The sequence below is a fragment of the Rhinopithecus bieti genome, unplaced genomic scaffold, assembly GCF_001698545.2.
Source record: "Rhinopithecus bieti isolate Rb0 unplaced genomic scaffold, ASM169854v2 scaffold_759, whole genome shotgun sequence".
Taxonomy (NCBI): Eukaryota; Metazoa; Chordata; class Mammalia; order Primates; family Cercopithecidae; genus Rhinopithecus; species Rhinopithecus bieti.
Window position 1 is genome coordinate 34,693 of NW_016803631.1, and position 15,808 is coordinate 50,500.

A 15,808-nucleotide genomic window follows, 5' to 3' on the forward strand; every position below is an offset into this window, starting at 1 on the left:
AAGAGCTGTACAATTTGAGGCTTCAGGAGATTTAATTGCAATGGTTTGACCTCAGCTTAAGAGTAGCATTGAGAGTGATTTGAGAACCTCCTCCTAGACAGGTGATGGTCTTCCCTGGATGCTGGAGGTCCAGGCCCTGACACTGTGGAGACAGGGCCTCAGGCCACCTGAGGGGCTGACCAGCTTTCTGGCTTCCTCACCATGAGCCAGTGTTACTAGGGCTGACCCCATGTATTGGGCCCCAGAGCTCTTGGGCTTATTGTAGAGAGAGTGATTGTGATCAGTGGGCTAGGTGGTACAATCTGAATGGTTAATATGTATATTTTGTTTTGTATTTGAAGTAAGGTAAAATAATTATTATAGTATCAGTAACAATAATATTAACTAATATTTATTGAATGCTTATTGTGTGCTAGGCACCAGGCTAAAGTACTTTACATACATTATCTCGTTTAATCCACATCAGAGCTCTGAGGGGAAAGAATGATTACTGTCCTCATTTTAGAGATGAAGAAGCTGGGGCTTAGAGAGGTTAAGGTTCCCTGCCTACAGTCACCCAGCTTGCAAATAACCAAGCCAGGGCTTTAACACTGGTCTGTCTCTCTGGCTCCAGAGCCTGGGTGACCAGCAGTATTAACACCACTGCTGGAGGGAACATAGCTCTGACATTTGAGGGTGGATCTTTCTTGGAACCACGCTTTCCTACCCTTGCAGCTATTAGCAGGCCAATAATTGGGAGCTTACTCTGCACAGGGACAGGGTGGATCTGGCTTCATGAATTCTTTGGGGTAGGGATGGGCGGGACTTCTGGATCCTTGAGTCCCCGAAGGGGCTCACATAAGGCTCAGCTTATGGGAGTGAGGATGGTGGGGTGGGGAAATAGAGCTCAATAATACTGCCTTATAGAAACCAGACAGACATTTTCCAGTTTATATTGTCCATGGACTATTACAACAGAAGCATTTTCCTAAGGATAAAACTACATATGTGAATATTAATTACAGATACAGCTCATTGGTTTATGCAGTCCCTTCCTAACAATTTGAGGTGATTCTTGCGATCCTGGAATCTAAACATGGCATCACTGTCATGGCCTGGACAGAACCAGACATATGGTATAGGAAGGGTGCAGACTTTCTGGATGTTACACAATAACAGCAGCAGGTAGGAGAGCAAATATCATATTGTTTTCATAAATAGGAGGAGATACATTCTCCTTATGTTGTGAACATTTAAAGTTTAGTCGGTTGTCAAGACATTGGGCAGGACTGGTGTCATTCTGTCTTTCAGACTCTCAGCTCTGGTGGTGGCAGAAATTTGATGTTCCATCAGTCTGCACACTCTGGAGGGTAGTTTAAAGCCGTAGTTTCATCTCTGAGCTGCTGGGTGGGACAGAACAGAGGAAGAGACATTAGATGTGGGTGAACAGCAAATCTGACCATGGAGATCTCAATGATTTGAAATGCAACCACAGAAACACAAGGCTCTTCTTTTTTTTAATTTTAAAGGGAACATTGGTCAATTCACTGTCATTTAAAATGGTGTGACTAAATTTGGGGCATCTGATGTGTCTATTATCCCTTCTTCCTCAGAGGAAAGGAGTCTGGGGCGATTCCTCATCCCTGGGACCCCAAGAAACCTCTCTGCATTCTCCCTAGACCAGTCTTCTCCTTCCATTTTATGAATGCAGTACGTTTTCTGTAACAGTGCTGCCTCCACCACTGATGACAAAGCTCTGTGAACTGGACACTACAAGTGCTGGGGACAACTCTTCAGGGTCCTCCACCTCTGGCCGGTGGTCTCCACCCACTGGTCCTTGCAGACCTGTTTCCTGGACGCTCAGATCTGAGTCCACTTCCCCGCACTGCAGCGGGAGTAATGCCTGGTGTCGGGTCAGCGTATCGCTGCTTTTCTGGGCCTCCAGGGAGTTCTGGTGTGTAGAATTCCTGTGGGCCATGGCGTTCTTCTGAGGCTCATCGAAGCTCAGTGAGAAGGTGACTGTGCCGCTGCCGAAGATGACCTTCTGCTTGCATCTTGGCTGCTGCTGCGATTGTTGCTGCTGTGGGAGGGTCAGGGGCTGCTGTGGCTGCTCTTGTTGGGTTAGGGCCAGCGGCTGCTGCTGCTTCTGCCTCTCGGGCTGTGGGAATGGGTCTTCGCTGTTGCTCTTGCTGCTGATGGAGGAGGAGGGGGTGGATCCAGTGGAGCCCCCAAGGCTGCTGGACCGCTTGCGGGAGACGTTGCTGCGGCGCAGCGTGGCCCGGGCAGCCACCTTGAAAGCGTGAGCTGCGGTGCTGCAACGCACCTCCTCGATGGTGTTGCGGGATGGCTTGAAGAGAATGATGTAGATCTTGTTGAAGAAGATGCACGCCAGCAAGCCAAAGCTGGCTGCCAGGATGGCAATCACCTCCACGGCAGAGACAAACTTGCCGTAGGTGCTGGCATAGGCTGGAATGAAGGAGATCCAGACAATGAAGAAGATGAGCATGCTGAAGGTGATGAACTTGGCTTCATTGAAGTTCTCTGGCAGCTTCCGGGACTTGAAGGCAAAGAAGAAGCAGATGGCAGCCAGCAGGCAGGTGTAGCCGATCAGGAAGCCCAGGGCCATGAGTGAGCCCTCGTGGCACGTGATGAAGATGATCTCATCCTCCAGCTCGTGGTTGCGGTAGCTTGAGGGGGGCGCGGTGTAGAGCCAGATCACACAGATGACAATCTGCATGAAGGTGCAGAGGAAAACCAGCAGAAACTGCAGGTTGAGCCCCCACCACTTGCGGTGGAAGCTGGTGGGGATCTTGGCCTCAAACACCAGGAGGACACGGTTGGTTTTCACCAGGATGCACGAAATGCAGAGCACGAAGCTGATGCCAAAGGCCGGTTGGCGCAGGCGGCAAGTCCAGTCCTGGGGCTCCCCAATGAAGAACAGGGAGCTGGAGAAGCAGCAGAGCAGGGAGAAGAGGAGAAGGTAGGAGAGCTCTCGGTTGGTGGCCTTGACGATGGGTGTGTTGCGGAACTTGATAAACACACCCAGCACAAAGGCTGTCAGGAAAATGCCCAGCACGGCAAAGAGGGTGAGTGCAATCCCAAAGGGCTCCGTCCACGACAGAAACTCGATCTCCTTGGCAATGCAGGAGGTGTGGTTCTCATTGGACCAGAAGTCATCTGGGCACTTGTTACAGGCACTGGCATCTGTAAAATGTCCCGGTGAAGAGTGAGTTATTGTGTGGCACAGACTAAAACGTGTGAGTGTACATGTGGTGGTGGGAATACATAGAATACATAGTTTTTCGGATGTGGTCACTACATATTTTCTTCATTTTGATGAAAACATTCTGATTTTTACATTATCAAAAAATACGCTGAACCCCAACATGTTTAATAACATGGTTAATTTCATGTAACTCTGATGGTTCTATTGTTAGTTTGTTTTCCCTTTGCACATGACATGGGTGGGGCCCTTGCTTCATTTAACACTACCTGCTGATGGTTTATAGCAGGGAATGATCAACCTTGCTGGACAGGTGGCTGCCCTGCACACCAGAGGTCTAGCATGGTCCATCAACGCTTCACAGAATGATTCAAGCTTAACCTGATTTATTTATTTAAATATTTTTGGGTAATATTTGAGGTTTACAACATGATGATGTGGGATACATATGGGCAGTAAACTGGCTCTTCTAGTGAAGCAAATGAACATATCTGACATCTCATATGGAGACTGATTTATTTTGGATATATGGATGGGCTTTGTAGACATGCCAGAGCAGACTTCCTTTAGATCAAGGCAGAGTATCCCATGCATATGACCTATGCTTTCCTCACTCCACATCCACAGCTTTTCGATGAGGGAGGCTGCAGACTCATTCAATTGACAACTGTTCACTAAGTCTCTGCTAACTCCCAGGAAGTGTGCAGTTTTGGGCAGTGAAAAGAGCAGGGTGTTTGGAGTTAGAGATCTGGATGGAATCCTGGCCGTACTACTTACTAGTGATGTGACTTTGGTCAAGTTTCTTAACCTCTCAGAGCCTCAGTTTCCTAATTTGTAAAATGGGAGCAGCAATAATGCCATTATTGGGGTGAGGATAACATGAGATAATAATATCAACTATAGTTAATATTTATAGAGTACTTCTAAAATGCCAAAGTTTTGTTTAACAAATATTTATCTAGAGCTTACCATGTGCATTACCAATATTAATCGTTTAATTCTCAAAACTCTATAGGATAGGTTTACTTATTATTCCCACCTAAAAGTAACCTGAGAAACAGGAAAAGCACAAGTAAGATAGCAAATTCAATGCCAGGCACCCAGCAGGCAATTCTATCATGGCCTATTAACTCTGGAGTCTCGAGCAGACAGAACTTTGGCCATTCAGGGCCACTAAACTCTAACAAAAAAGAAATATATTGGCCAGCAGTATAAAGTAAGAGAAAGTTGTGTAATAGGTGTTGTTAGCTTTCATGGTATTAAAAGAACATCTAACTTTCTTTTTCTATTCCACCTCCATGACCAACATTTTGTGATGCTCAGACATACCCTTGTTAAATGAGAAACTGTGCAAAGCACCACCTCAACCCAGCCCTTCCATGGGCTTCACTGACCCCAGGCCTCCGAAGTGGACCAAGCCTTGCACAGTGCCCGAGAGGGGTTCCCTTACCTGTCTCATCGCTGTACTCCCCATCAGGACACTCCACACACTCAAAGCAGCAGGTGGGCTCCCCCTCAATGATCCCTTTCCTGGTCCCTGCCAGACAGTCTCGGCTGCAGTTGGAGAAGGGCACCTGGAGGATGGACAGCACAAAGGTGAGTGGCTGTAGCTGTAGGGTCAGGGGCCAACCCTACAGTCTCTTCAAAACATATAAGAGGGAGGAGTTTGGGCACAAGAATCAGTGTGACAGATGCTGGGCCCATTCCAGGCAAAGGGAGGTCCAGAGGCCCTTGGTTCTGATATCTGTGAAAGGGACAGATGCCTGTGGGCAAGTGGGTATACATGCACACACACACATGTGCATGCACACATACACACACACACACGCATGGGATTCTATGATGATCTGGGAAAAGCGCCACTACTTTCTACTACTTGAAAACAGATGAAAAATACTAAAACACTAGACAACATACTCAAAGGACCTAAGAAAGAAAATGTATCATGATCATGTTGGATTTATGCTCAGGAGTGCAAAAAAGTCTAATATTAGACAAATCTATAAGTATTGTTCACTGTATTAACAAATTAATGGAGAAAAAATCATGTGATCACCAACAGATAAATAAAAAGCATTTGATGAAATTCAACACAAACTATTGATAAAAGTTTAGTAAAAAAGGAGTGGGAAGAAATATCTTTAGCTTGAAAAAGGGTACCAAAAAACCTCTTAGAGTAAACATCATTCATATAGAGAAAATATTAAAAGTATTTCCATTTAAAACAAGGATGTCCACTATCATCACTACTCTTTAACTTTGCACTGGAGTCCTAGCTAATGGAATCAGACAAGAAAAATAAGTGCATACATTTTGAAAAGGACCAAATAAAACTGTAATTATTTGCAGATGATATGGTTGCCATAAAGAAAACCCAAAAAACAACCAAATTATTAGAAATAACTGAAGAGCAGGCCCAGGCTAAAACGTCACAGACTACCAGTGTTCTTACCAGAATTTCATTAGTTTTTGTTAAAATAAACCAAAACAAAAAACAAACAAACAAAAAAGCCTTCACCTTTTGTTGTGTGCTTTTGGTTAACTTCCAGGTTCGTCAGTGGTTTTTGTCGGTTTTGTCCAATTTTATCATTGCTTCACCATTTCAAGAGGTCTTGCTTCTATCTCATTCTTTGCACCAACTAATTGAGTATTTATTCTAGAAATTAATTAGTTATTTACTATCTAACAATCTGTATGTTTCAAAGACAATAAATGTATCATAAGAATGAAGCCCATTTTGCAACAGCATATGTATTTTAAAGGTAGAGAGCACTTCTCACTCATCTTTGTAACCCCAGGTACAAAGCCTGGAGTAATGCTTAATACGTAGTAGGGCTCTTACTATTTCCATAATGTCTAGTCATTAAGTCTCCCCTCTACCTACTACTTTGTAAGATGTCTTACAAACACAGAAAGCAGTAAAATAACCATCATTGTTTCTAGCAGAAATGACTGGCTTGACAAAGGAGTTAAAAAAAACTTGAACAGAAGATGATTGACATTATCTTCTAATGAATGAGGAATGGAAAGGCAGTAATGGACCTGATGACTGCCAAGACTCTCGTGACCCAGGGAAGGTAAAGGAAGGGGAGGGAATAGGATAATTCACATAATCATCTTCAACTATGGTGACAAGGTATCCTCAGAGATGTGCTCTCAGTCCTTAAGTTGCCAACCCATTTGATCACTGAATGAAAGCTAAAGGCCCTGTTTTCCAAACCCACACTAGGAATGCTTCTAAATTTTCCCCATTAAAGAATGATGGTTGCTTCCTCTCTTCCTATTTGAATACCCTTTACTTCTTTTTCTTGCCTGATTGCCCTGGCCAGAACTTCCAATACTACGTTGAATAAGAGTGGTGAGAGAGGGCATCCTTGTCTTGTGCCAGTTTTCAAGGGGAATGCTTCCAGCTTTTGCCTATTCCATATAATATTGTCTGTAGGTTTGTCATAAATGGCTCTTATTATTTTGAGGTATGTTCCTTCAACACCTAGTTTATTTAGTTCTTAACATGAAGGGATGTTGAATTTTATTGAAGGCCTTTTCTGTGTCTATTGAGATAATCATGTGCTTTTTGTCTTTAGTTCTGTTTATGTGATGAATTATGTTTTGCAGGAACAGAAAGCCAAACACCCCATGTTCCCACTTATAAGTGGGAGCTGAACAATGGGAACACTGGACACAGGTTGGAGAACAACACTGGGGCCTGTCTGGAAAGGGTGGGGGAGGGTGGAGAGCATTAGGGAAAAGAGCTCGTGCATGCTGGGCTTAATACCCAGGCGATGGGTTGACAGGTACAGCAAACCACCATGGCACACATTTGCCTATGTAATACACCTGCACATCCTGCACATGTACTCCAGAGCTTAAAAGAAATAAAATGAAAAAAGAATGATGGTTGCTGTATCCTTTATCAAGGTAAAGTGAGGTTCTCTTCTATTCCTAGATTAATGAAATTTTTGTTTTTAACCTGAGAGGGTATTGAATGTTAGTGGATACTTTTTCTGTGTCTACTGACATTGTAGAACTTTTATCTTTTATTCTGTTAATGTAATAAGCTACATTTATGAACTTTGTAAAGTTTGGCTATCATTACATTCCCGTACATTCACTGCTAACTCTACTAGGAGATGATGTTTATTTTATACATTGCTGGTCTATGTTTGGTGATATTTTATTTAGGATTTGAGCATCTACATATATAAACAATATTGTCCTATAATTGTCTTTGCTTGTATTGTTCTATCTGTTTTTGGTATCAAGATTATATTATCGGCCGGGCGGGTGGCTCAAGCCCTGTAATTCCCAGCACTTTGGGAGGCCCGAAGACGGGCGATCACGAAGGTTCAGGAATCGAGACCATCCTGGTGAACATGGTGAAACCCCGTCCTCTACTAAATACAAAAACTACCCCGGCGAGGTGACGGGCGCCTGTAAGTCCCCAGCTACTCGGGAGGCTGAGGCAGGAGAATGGCGTAAACCCGGGAGGCGAAGCTGCAGTGAGCTGAGATCTGGCCACTGCACTCCAGTCCCGGGCGATACAGAGCGAGACTCGCCTCAAAAAAAAAAAAAAAAAAAAAAAAAAAAAAAAAAAAAAGAAAGATTATATTATCATCACAAAATAAATTTAGTAGCTTTCCTTCTTGGTTTCTGCTAGGCTGTGAGTGCCAAAAATTTCAAAATAATAACTCCAACAAGACTGAACTGTGTTTCTGTCTCATATAAATGTCTAGGGATGTGGTCTAGAGTGATATAGCACTCCACAATGTTGGACACCTAGACTCTTTCTACCTGGTGGTTCTGACATGTTTGTCTTTGCTTCATAGTCCTTGATAGTGGCATTTGGTTTCCAGGAGGCAAGATAGAGGAAGGGATGAAGAAGAGAGCAAAGGATAACTGCAAGCACTTTCTTAAAGAAGGTTCCCAGAATCATCCCATGACACTGCCACTTACATCCCATTCTCCAGGATTTAGTCATGTGGCCACACTTAGTAGAAATGAAGGCTGAAAAATGTCATCTTGAATCTGGGTAGTCATATGTCCAGCTAAAATAGAGTTCTATTTTTAAAGAAAAAGAGGAGTATAAATAATGAGGGCCGATAGCAGTGTCTGCCATGCCTCTTTTTCTCTTCTTGTTGATGGTTAAGGAACAGGCTGAAGGTCACACAATGGCTTGAGACTGGAGAGCTGAGATTCACGATGAGGTCGGTCTTCAAAGTCTGCACTTTTCACTACACCAAACTCTGCTTTATACCGGTCAAGGCTTAGAAGAATGTCTCCATTTGGGTCCTCTTACTGCATCCTTCAGCAACCATCAGCTAAAGAGAAATCCTATCACCACAGGAGTGGGCTGAGGTAGCCATGAGAAAGATCCATTTTTCCGAAAAGCAGTCAAGTATCTCCAAGTCTCCTCAACAGTCTTGTTAAAGATGCCTGTCCAGTTCTGGCCAAGGAAGCTCATCTGAATTCCAAGCCCCTAATTAAGGTGTCTCTTTTACTTCTTATTTGTTGCAGTAAAACAAGGAAAGAATTATTGGCAGTGTAGTGTAAGGAATGGAGCACTGAGGTCTAAGTTAGGGTCCTTGGAGTCTAGTCTCAGCTTTTATACTGACCATATGTTTGGCCTGACAAGTCACCTTTGCATCCCAAAACCTCAGTGGCATCAACTTCAAATTGGAAGCTTGGATATAAGGATCTTTAAAGATCTATCTAGCTCTAAATTTAGCACTACATTTGTAAGAAAATTGAGAACATCAGTTAACTATAATGCCATATTGATAATACTTTGCATTTATATATTAATAGTATGATTCAGTTTATAATACGCTTTTCATCCTTGATCTCATTTGATCTCAATAACAACCTTGTGAAACATGTAGGGAAGTTATTAATATATAATTTATAGTTAAATATAGATGGTATTTTTGTGGTCATTTCCACAAAAAGTACAGAAAATAATAGAGTAGATCCTAAGATGTGTTGAGTATCCACTGTGTGCTAGGTTTGAGGTAATGTTTCTATGGAAAAATTAGATTTAACTTATAACTGTGTCAACTATTCCAAGAACATAAGTGACTGAATTTATGAGAGTTCCCTGTGTTATTCATTTATCAATGTTTAAGCCCATGATGTACATAGCCTGGGAGAGGACATTAAGGCTATGGAGAACTGTACAGGAGATAGTTCCCTGCTGCAGTGGAGAGGAGACATGTGCCATTAGAGAATTCAATTCTATGCATTAATGGGGGTGAAAGATAACCTGGATGATCCAACAGGGATAAGCAGGTGGCAGTATAGCTGATCAACTTAGACTCCAGTCAGTGAAAATGCGTGATAAATTAGACAATGGTATAATTAGTGGACAGAGGAATACAACATCTGGAACCCCCAAATCTCCATCTGGGAAAGGTCATGACATGCTTATAATTGAGAACCCACCCTCTGAGGTGGAAGCTATTAAAAATGGCACACTGTGGATGAGATTCACTGTCTACAGGAGACCTTCCCAGGGGTAACTCATCTACACACTGGGTAACAGTGAAATTGTAGCATCTCATCAGGAACCTGTCCAACCTAAGAAGCATTTGATAAGAAGATGAAGTGAGTCTTTGGTTATGTTATAAAAAATGGTCCAAGACGGTTGGGCGCTGTGGCTCACATCTGTCACCAGAGCACTTTGGGAGGCTGAGGAGGGTGGATCACCTGAGTTCAGGAGTTCGAGACCAGCCTGGCCAACATGGTGAAACTCCATCTCTACTAAAAATACAAAAATTAGCTGGGCGTGGTGGTGCGCCTGTAATCCCAGCTACTCAGGAGGATGAGGTGGGAAAATTGCTTGAACCTTGGTGGCAGAGGCTGCAGTGAGCCAAGATTGTGCTACCGTACTCTAGCCTAGGCAAGAGAGCCAGACCTCATCTAAAAAAAAAAAAAAAAAAGAAGTGGTCAAGATGCTCAAAGGTGATAATAAAAAGTCAATAAAAAGTCAAATGCAAATAGAAATGTGGTGGGTCTTATCCAGGCTTCCTGGGAGAGTTAAGAGGATGCCCTGTCTAGAATCTATGTTCTTACAGAGGACCTGGGTTCTCAGCAGCCTGCTATATTCTAGGACACAAACATCACAGAATGGTCATCATTCCAGTGTTATCATGTTTCTCTCCCTTAAGTGCAAATTGACTGAGGGGTGGTCTTCTGGTTATTAACAGGCTTCTAGATGCAGTGATACTCAGGAACACAAGCATCCTCCTCTTTGTTACAGGTCTCCTGGAGAAGGAGAATAAATTGTCCTTTTGGTTTACAGTTCAGCAGCCCCAGGCTGTCTGGATGACAGTGAACTACCTCTGTGTGAACTGTTCAGGCTGTGAGGGTGGTGACAACACTGAATGACTCAGTTGAAAACATCCGGCTCCATTTTGGACTCCAGTGTCTTTCAATGGCTGTTACTGGTCATTGAGGTGGGGACAATTCTTTGTCATGTAAGATTGTCCCACGCAGGCTGGACACTTAGTATCCCTGGACCCCAAGCGCTGAAGGACATTAATACTTCCTGGTCATTGTGACAACCCAAAAGCAGTCCCCTCCACTCTAAAACTTGTCTCCCCTGCCCTCGGCCCAGCTGAGAGCCACTGACTTGACCGATGTTTACATTTGCTTAAATAGTTTGCTCTGGTTAGGGAAAGTTTTAGCCAAGGAAACTTTATGACTAGCTAGGGAGTCATATTTGTGAAAAATGAAACTGTTTCAATACAGTAGGAAGGCATGGGACTCAGGTTCTGAAGATTCTTCTCTTTACACTAAACACTGTGGATTTCACAGGGAGCCCCAAGATTGCAGTGGCCAGAGAGTTCAGGGAAGTGGACTCTTTATTTTGGAAGTCCAGTGTTGAAACCAAAGGCCCTCCCAAAGCCCAGCACAGTTTCCTGCCCCTGGTGGAGACATCTGGTTTTCTGATGGACAGCACCTACCTCCCTGGAGAACCCACTCCACAGGATTTTCTCCTCGTTGATGAAGAGTCTTTCTCCCTTCTTGGCATAGACGTTGTAATACCCGACTTCCTTAAACATGATGGAGCCATCCTCTGGGGAGAGGTGCCAGTTGATGATGGAATAGTTCCCCACCAGGTCACCACACTCATCAAAGGTCACCTGCTCCCCCATATTGTTGGTAAAGTTTAGGTGCCGTAGGTGCTTCAGGACCTAAAGAGGAGGAGAGAATGAGTACAAGCCACATGGCTGCCACATAAAACCAATTAGGTAGGCTGTGCCCTGTACAACGACGGTAAACTATCTTGTTCCAACAAAACTATCTTGCTCCAACAAAGTGGGAGGAATGTGACTTGAGGAAGAGGCGGCTTTTTCTAATTCACACCAAAGTACTTGCCTGTATTAGCAGCAGCCCTGGTAAGCCATGGGCTTTAATTATTATTCAAATTACAATTAGGGTAGGAAACACTTTTTCGAAGATGGGGAAAGGAAAGGGAGACATCTCACCCGGCAACTGACCAGGTCAAAGGTCCTGCAGGTGTGCCATCACCTGGCAGTGCCCCAGGAGGGGCAGGATTTATAAGCCAGAGCCCATCCCTGGCATCTTCTGAGCTGGGCATTGGGGAAGGAGAGGAGAAATGGCTGAGTGCACTTATTCTCTGCACTTTCTTTCCCTGTGGTCCTGCTGCTGTGGAAGTGCTTTGCTGCCAAAATTCACAGAGTAGGGTGGAAGGAAGAAATAGATGAGGCTGTGGGTGAAGCCCTGGCCATTATTGCTGTCAGTCATGGCAAATCCTTGAATTTTTATAAGGTTTTCTATGTCACAAAGTCTTTGCACAAAAAAGTCATCATAATAATTACTAACACATATCACATGTTAGTCATGTAAACATTTTAGATATCAGTCATTCTTACTACCATTGAGGCACGACCCTAAGTACTTTATATCCATTATCTAATCGAATCCTCACAACAAATAGTATTAAGCTGATCTTATTGCTGGGGAAACTGAGGCACTGAAAACTTTAAGTATCTCATCCAGGGTCACAAGCCTGCACTCTTAATTGCTATACTCTACTGTAGCATCACTGGGCTCCTGGCTGTGCTTCCTCACATGTTCCTGACATCAGTCAAGAGGAGGCAGTGGGCACTCAGCCTCTTATCTTTCGTGTGAGGCCAGCCTTGTGTCACTGTGACACCACATGAGAGTAAGGGAGGGTCCAGCCTGTGAGTGTAGGGCACAGCCTCCAGTGTACCTCCTGAGTCTCCAGCAGTCTTCCATTCTGAGCTGTTTTTTTTTTTTTTTTTTGGTTTTATAGAGACAGGGTCTCACTATGTTGCCCGCACTGGTCTCGAACTCCTGGGCTCAAGCGACCATCCTGCCTCAGCCTCCCAAAGTGCTGGAGTTACAGGCATGAGCCACTGCACCCAGCCATTTATCATTGTTTTTAAGGTACCTAAAATCCGATGTCTAATCTCACACTGGGACAACGTTTGGGCTGGGCCCATCTAATGAATGGCCTTAATAGGCCTTTCTGAGGCATACATTATTCTGATATGCGTGACAAACACGCAGACTGAGCCAGCACCTCTCCTGTCCCACTCCACTCCAGAGATGGCACTGCTTCTTAACAACTGATATCTGTATTGACTTTATTTTTAAACAAACATTGATTTATAGTAAGGAAGATTAAATACAGTAGAGGAGTCACTTGGATTTATCCATAAGTAGCTCCAAGATATGCCTGGGGAAGGAGTCCATGATAGACTGTGTGTGCTCACAGGCATAGCACCCTGGGCTCCTCCCCTAACCTGCAGTCTGTGACCACTGCTCCACTGGCAGACCCTGGCTGCCCTGACTTTCGACTCAGGTCTATGAAGGAGAGGGACCCCTCACTCCCTGCTAGCTGGTTCTGCAACCAATTGCTGAGCCATCCTCAAAAAAGATGGAGAATGCCTCTTACTAAGGGTTTGTGTCTTCTCCTGTGCCTTCTCACCTTCTCTGATGGTTGACAACCTTGTTTGCCTTCATTTTTACTGAGGCCTTAAGGCAGTCAGTGGAGAGGAGGTGTTCTAGACATGCTCCTTTCTTTTACCTCCACCTCCACTTCCTATCCCTCCTCGCTGTTGGGGTGACCTGACTTCCTCCTACCCAGAGTGGTGTACATCCTTTTGTCTGTACCCCAACACATCCCTGTCCTGACACATCCTTCTTGCCCTCAGAGGAACATGCAATTGTTCTGCTCTTTAATACTGCCCCTCCTCCTGCATTGCTCGAAACCTTGCTCTTAGCAGCTCGGGGGCCTTTCTGACATGGCCAGCTCATCCTTCTCCATGCCGTAATCATGCCCCTCCCACTTCCTGCTGGGGACCTACCATGACTCAGATAAAATGTGCTTCAGACTTCTCCAGGTAGCTTCCAAAGCCCTCTATACTTTGAGCCCATGTGCCTACCATGACTTGTCAGTGCAAATGTTTCATCCTAATCATAGAGTTTCCACTATCTTGTCCACATGCCATGTGTCTGTGCATGTGGAAAAGGAGATGAGAAAAGTGAAGACGTAGGAAACTACCTCTTATTTGTACTTCCTATGTGCCAGTCACTCTTCTAATACTTAATACGCACTATGTCATTTAATCCTCACAACACCTCTATGGATTAGAACTATTAGTATCTTCATTTTCTAGATGATGAAACGGAGGCAGAGAAAGATCAAGACACTTGCAAAAGTCATACAGCCACTAAGTGCTGGAGCTGGGGCTTGAACATGGCTTTTCTACAACTCCATCCTACACCTCCAATATAAATTGCTTACGGTGTCCATGGCAAATATTTGTCAGAGGTCAGTAACACATCCTTATTGAAATGCATATATAGTGGTAAAGCTGTAGTAGTTAGCATACATTTCTTCCTCCTATTTAGGTTTCAGTTCCTTGATTCTTAACATGCCAGGCAACAAGCTGCTTCTCTCCTTTGTCCACTAGTTCTCTGCAGTGGAACTCTCCCGACATCAGGGTAGAAGTGGGGAGGGGAACTGAACAAGATTCTTTCATAATTAGCTGGTCATCTTTCACACTGGTCAGACTGGACAGACAAGTGACTTAAAGCTCATCCCGGGCTACAAGTCTTCTGCATTATTGGTGGCATGGGCTGGAGATTTCCACCATAATCCTAACTTCAAAGGAGAAACAATCAAAACTCATTTTCTTAAAGTTTCTAAGTATTCATTAAAAAACTCACAATACAAGACTGGATTTTTATACTATCGGAATAAATCAACTAGGAAATATTTACAAAATATTCACTGTGTGTTCTGAACTGGGCTGCAGAACTACCAGACATGGTCATCCCATCCTCATAGAGTTTTCATATGGATTAGGGGATAAAATACAAGACATAAATATTCAGTGAAGCAGTAAACAGTACAAGATAAAATATAGGTAACTGCTAACTGATGGGGTATCATCTCTAAGTACAGAGAAACTCAGAGGAGATAGAAATTAAAAAGGGCTGAAATGATCAATGCAGGCTTGAGGCATAGTAAATATTTTGGCTGGGAAAGGACAGAGGGAGGGGAAGGTGTTAAAAACCATGGAACAGCATGGGCAAAGATTCCACATTAGGAATAAACATGATGTGTTATGGGGCCAGTAAAGAGATCAGTTTCTCAAGAATCATGTATGTCTAGAGAACAAGGGGAAATGCAGAAGATAAGTAAAGAGGAGCCAAGGCAAAAAAAGAGGCTAGATTTCATATCAAAAAGGTATGGGATTAGATAAGAAACAGGACTGATCAAAACGTAGAGAACTTGGGATCCTCCATAGACTGCTGGTGGGGATGTAAACTGGTGCGGCCACACTGGAAAAAATGTTTGGCAGTTCCTTAAAAAGTTAAACATAGAGTTATCATTTGACCCAACAAATCTACTCATGTGTGTGTGTGTGTGTGTGTTTGTGTGTGTCTGTGTGTACATACCTAGGAGAAATAAAAATATATGTCTACACAAACATTTGTACATAAATGTTCATAGCAACATTACTCATAACAACCAAAGGTGAGAACAACCCAAATGTTCACCAGTTGGGTAAATGGATAAATAAAATGTGGTATATCCACACAATGGGATACTATTTTGCTGTAAAAAGGAATGAAGTACTGATACATTTTATAATATGGAAGAAGCAGCCAGTCACAAAAGATCATATGTTTTATGATTTTATTTATGTGAAATATCCAGGAAAGTCCAAATGTACAGAAGCAGAAAGTAGATCAGTGTTTGTCTAAGACTGGGGCTTTGGGGGCCTAGGGAGTGACAGTTAAAGGGTTTGCAGTTGCTTTTTGATGTGGTGAAAATGTTCTAAAATTGATTGTGGTTATGGTTGCATAACTATTAATATATTAAAAACCACTTAATTGTATACTTTAAATGACTGAATTGTATGGCATGTGAATTACATCTTATAAAGCTGTTACAAAAAGGAAGGCATGGAAAAGGACTTTAAAAATCCAAATATGACTTAATTAGTGAAACTGACATTTGTAGTTGGCAGGAACCTTGATAACAAGGTAGCCTCTAGGATACTTGGTGTAGCAAGTTGAGTAATGAGACATGGCAAGTCCAACTTC

General features: G+C 43.4%; 1 protein-coding gene across 5 annotated transcripts in view; it reads right to left on the bottom strand.

The window, feature by feature from the left end:
- Positions 1-363: 363 nt before the first annotated feature.
- The window catches only part of CASR (calcium sensing receptor), a 144,985-nt gene continuing 129,540 nt past the window's right edge, over positions 364-15,808 (bottom strand). For all 5 annotated transcript variants that reach the window (XM_017890998.1, XM_017891014.1, XM_017891008.1 and 2 more), the window contains 3 exons: positions 11,164-11,394; positions 4,653-4,776; positions 364-3,183 (listed from right to left, as the gene is read on the bottom strand). In XM_017890998.1, coding sequence (XP_017746487.1) covers positions 1,679-3,183; positions 4,653-4,776; positions 11,164-11,394 — 1,860 coding nt within the window. In that variant the 3' untranslated portion in view covers positions 364-1,678. The remainder of the gene's footprint in view (positions 3,184-4,652; positions 4,777-11,163; positions 11,395-15,808) is intronic.